The 3,444-nt window shown below is 40.6% G+C and overlaps 1 protein-coding gene across 1 annotated transcript in view; it reads right to left on the bottom strand.

The window, feature by feature from the left end:
* Window positions 1-289: 289 nt before the first annotated feature.
* Window positions 290-3,444, bottom strand: part of LOC104951823 (attractin-like) — a 14,180-nt gene continuing 11,025 nt past the window's right edge. Inside the window, exons 8-9 of the mRNA XM_010778558.1 lie at window positions 396-641; window positions 290-312 (exon numbers count right to left, since the gene is read on the bottom strand). Of these exons, the coding sequence (XP_010776860.1) occupies window positions 290-312; window positions 396-641 (269 nt within the window). The remainder of the gene's footprint in view (window positions 313-395; window positions 642-3,444) is intronic.

The following is a 3,444-nucleotide window of genomic DNA, read 5'->3' as shown; positions in this document are numbered from 1 at the left end:
GTGGGAGAACTTGCACAATTAGTGGCTGACTAAATACTTTTTTCCCCCACTGTATATGCAGCGAAACATACCGCATCTGACCAGGCCAACACAAATAAAACGAAACAAAACAAACAATGGTTTCTCTCTGACAGGTAAGACAACTATATAAAACATAAAACCCCATAAAACAAAGTGAACATATAGGTAAAACAGAAGTAACAAATAAAAAGAGACCTATAAAATAAGTAAAACAATATAAAGGTAGGTAAATAATAAAGACTAAAATAACATTTAAAGTGGGGGGTTGCTAATCTAAAAAGATGTCTTTAGCTGTCGTTTAAAAATGTCCACTGAGTTGGCCAGTGGACATTTATTCATCAGATTATAACATAGAAAGAGTTGTGCTCCCGTACCTGGGCAGTGGATGAAGGACCAGTTGTATTTGGCCTCGTTGGGGCACATGCTGGCGTTGAGGGCGGGCTGGGGGCTGGCGGGCAGGCCGGGCAGGGTGGAGGGGGCCGGCACCGCGGTCAGGAAGGGCCCGCGGTACGAGCCCTCGATGCACTGACCCCTGCCCGTGTTGTTGTGGTCGGTGCACCAACCGCAGCCCGGCTGGTCCAGACACTGACCGCAGGTCCTGTACCCCGAGCAGTTCTCCGCTGCAGAAACAAACAGTCAAATGAATGCAGGAGATTCAATTCCAGAACTGTGTGGACTTATTTTCTTGATGTCCACATATCGCCGGCAGAAAGGCTGTTTTTATAGTTTCTTTGACAACGTATCACCGCTGTTGTATGACAGACTTGCTTCACCCCCTGTAGGTGCCATAATGCTACTTAGCCCAGGTTCATTATTTGTATTATTATTATTATTTGTTTACGTCACTTTTATTTGTTTGTTGAGCACTTCCGGTAATTGTCACATGGGTGTGGTTTGTCTATTTAAGTCACCTGTTTCATGTCGAGTGGCATGACAGAGGGTGAGCTTGTGATGTCATTTTTTCTGTTGACCGTTTTGTCCATAGTTACTATGTTTCGATTTTGTTTATTAAATATCCTTAAAACTATATTGCTTCAATATGGACTTTCTCTTCGAAAACGCATCACAGTTTATAGCCAAGTTTAGCCTCTCGGCGACTCAAACTCAACTGGGGATTGAGCCGCCGCACCCCCTTTATTTTCTGTTCATGCTACTATATATTTGTTTGACATGGTTATTTTACCATTATCCAACTGGAAGACGCTTGCTCTCACACTTGGTATGAATGCATGAGTCTAAACGAGCGTAGAGCGAGGACGAAAAGTCAGACACTCACCGGCAGCAACATCCAGTGTCCACCCGGCGTATCCTCCCGTATAAATGGGCTTTTCTTTCATTGTTATGATAGTTTCAAGTCTTAAAGACACTGTCAAGCTTTTCCTCCAATTTCTACAATTACCTCACTGACACTTTTCTAAAAAAGCGAAATAGTTTTAATTTGAAGCACCCGGAGCAATGCAAATCGAGCAGAGTGCTGGGTGCAGCATTTCTTCTCGAGGCAGTATGCGCTCAATCTTCATTGGAAATAATTGAAAAATGACGCTATGTGAGTACAGGCCTTTACGTGGGCTGGTTCTCAGTGATTCCCCATGTGTAAGTAAAGGATTCAAATATCAATTACTGTCATATGAATGGTAGGTAAGAGTATATTTTTTATTGGGTGATGTAAATAAGGTCTAGCCTTTGCAAAAGATTAAATTAATAACACCTCCATCAGGCTCAACAGTTAATTTATCTCTCTCCATCTGCTCTCTATAAATATTTGCTTTAAATCCTAGCTCTCAGCCCTTGAGGGGATTATCTGTGTGTAGCTGTAGCAACAATATATGCTTAATTGACCTGCCAGGTTAAATAAATGAAAATTGTTCTTTGCTGCGCTGTGCACACAACAAAGCACCAGCCGCAGACTCAGCTATCAAACTATTAAAGCAGATTATTAATCCCCATCTCATCTACTGGAGGGGCCACAGTGTAATGTGCTCGGCTAAATGAAGGTTACAAAACAACACTAAAGAATCTCCGCCTCAGATAGTCACAGTAATTTAAAATGTTGCCTTTGAGGGACTTTCTTTTAAGTCTAATGGAGATTGCTACATTCGCTCAAGTGGTTAAGAACATTAAGGAGCGCTACGTGAGCGGACTTCAGATTTGTGCTTTCTTTAATGTGTTGAGTTTTTCTTCCGTCCTCAGATTGAAACTCATGACCGGGAGGGAGGCTGGTGGTTCTGCATGTAGCCGCAGCAACTTAATCAGAGGTTTAAACAGCATGCTACAACATTTTCATTTGTCTGAGTGTTTTTGTTACAGTAATTAGTTTGGAACAAAAAGGGCCAGAACTGGCATAAGAAACGCATTGAGAGATTTGTACAAGCTTTGAACTTTGACATTTTATGTAGAATCAATGGGTTACGAATCAAGAGATGCCAATGGCAGGGTTATAAAATGCAGAAAGGTTATTACACTAGGACATGATGAGATCAATGAGTCAACAAATCCTGTACTTGTTACCTCAGCAAAGAGAAAATGTCTAATTGTAATGGTGCGTAATTTCCCTGAAGGTTTCCTATAACGTGTTAGTAATTATAATGTAAACAAGACTGTCAGTAAAAAATACAAATAAATTCCACCCAAGTATATGTTTGGTTATTATTGAAGACATCATCATGTTGCGTCGCTAAACTATTTAATTAGTTAATTAAAGGGGACATATCATGCTATATTTGAACAATATATTGTAGAGCCATACCTATATAAAGTATATAAATATAGTTTTTTTTTCAAAATACCAAACAGATCCTGCATTTTAGCCATGCCTCATTTCGCTCTATTTGCTCTTTCCAGCCCTGTTTTTGCAGGGGGCTGATTCTGTGAGCTGCAGCTGACCTCGCCCCCCTGCGGGAGAGGGGAGCGTGCTTTGAGATCAGCTGCTGGGCTCTCGGAAGAGGGGGAGAAAAAGAGATCTCCGTCCTCCGTGTTTTATTCTTATTGAAGTTAGAAGAGAAGTAATGGGGCAGAAACCCTCTTTTTTACGCAGCCTTTTTTCCAGACATAGACATCAAACAGCGACACAAATTCAGTTGCCAGTTACTTTGGCATTAGGGCAGGGATATCTAGATACTTTCCAAGGTTTGACATAATGAATTGTGCTACTTTTAAAGCAAGCAATGATGTTTTCAAATCTGTAATCAAAAAGCTCCTCAAAAACGCTATCGAAGCAGTTCCTGACGTTGCTACGTTAGTTCAAAGTTTCAACGGTAACAACGGACTATTTTTCTTAGCGGATGCATGTACATTTAAATCAATACATACAACTATTTTTTAAATCAATAAAATCGTTTTCTAAATCCATAAAAGCATTTCAATTAATATTGGGAGTCATGTCGTTACTTTGTTGAGAATGTGGCCATGTAATAAGCGGGAACA

This window comes from Notothenia coriiceps, unplaced genomic scaffold, assembly GCF_000735185.1.
Source record: "Notothenia coriiceps isolate Sejong01 unplaced genomic scaffold, NC01 NC01_scaffold00000339, whole genome shotgun sequence".
NCBI lineage: Eukaryota > Metazoa > Chordata > Actinopteri > Perciformes > Nototheniidae > Notothenia > Notothenia coriiceps.
The sequence above is the reverse complement of the archived record's forward strand: the minus strand, read 5'-3'. Positions and strand labels throughout refer to the sequence as shown.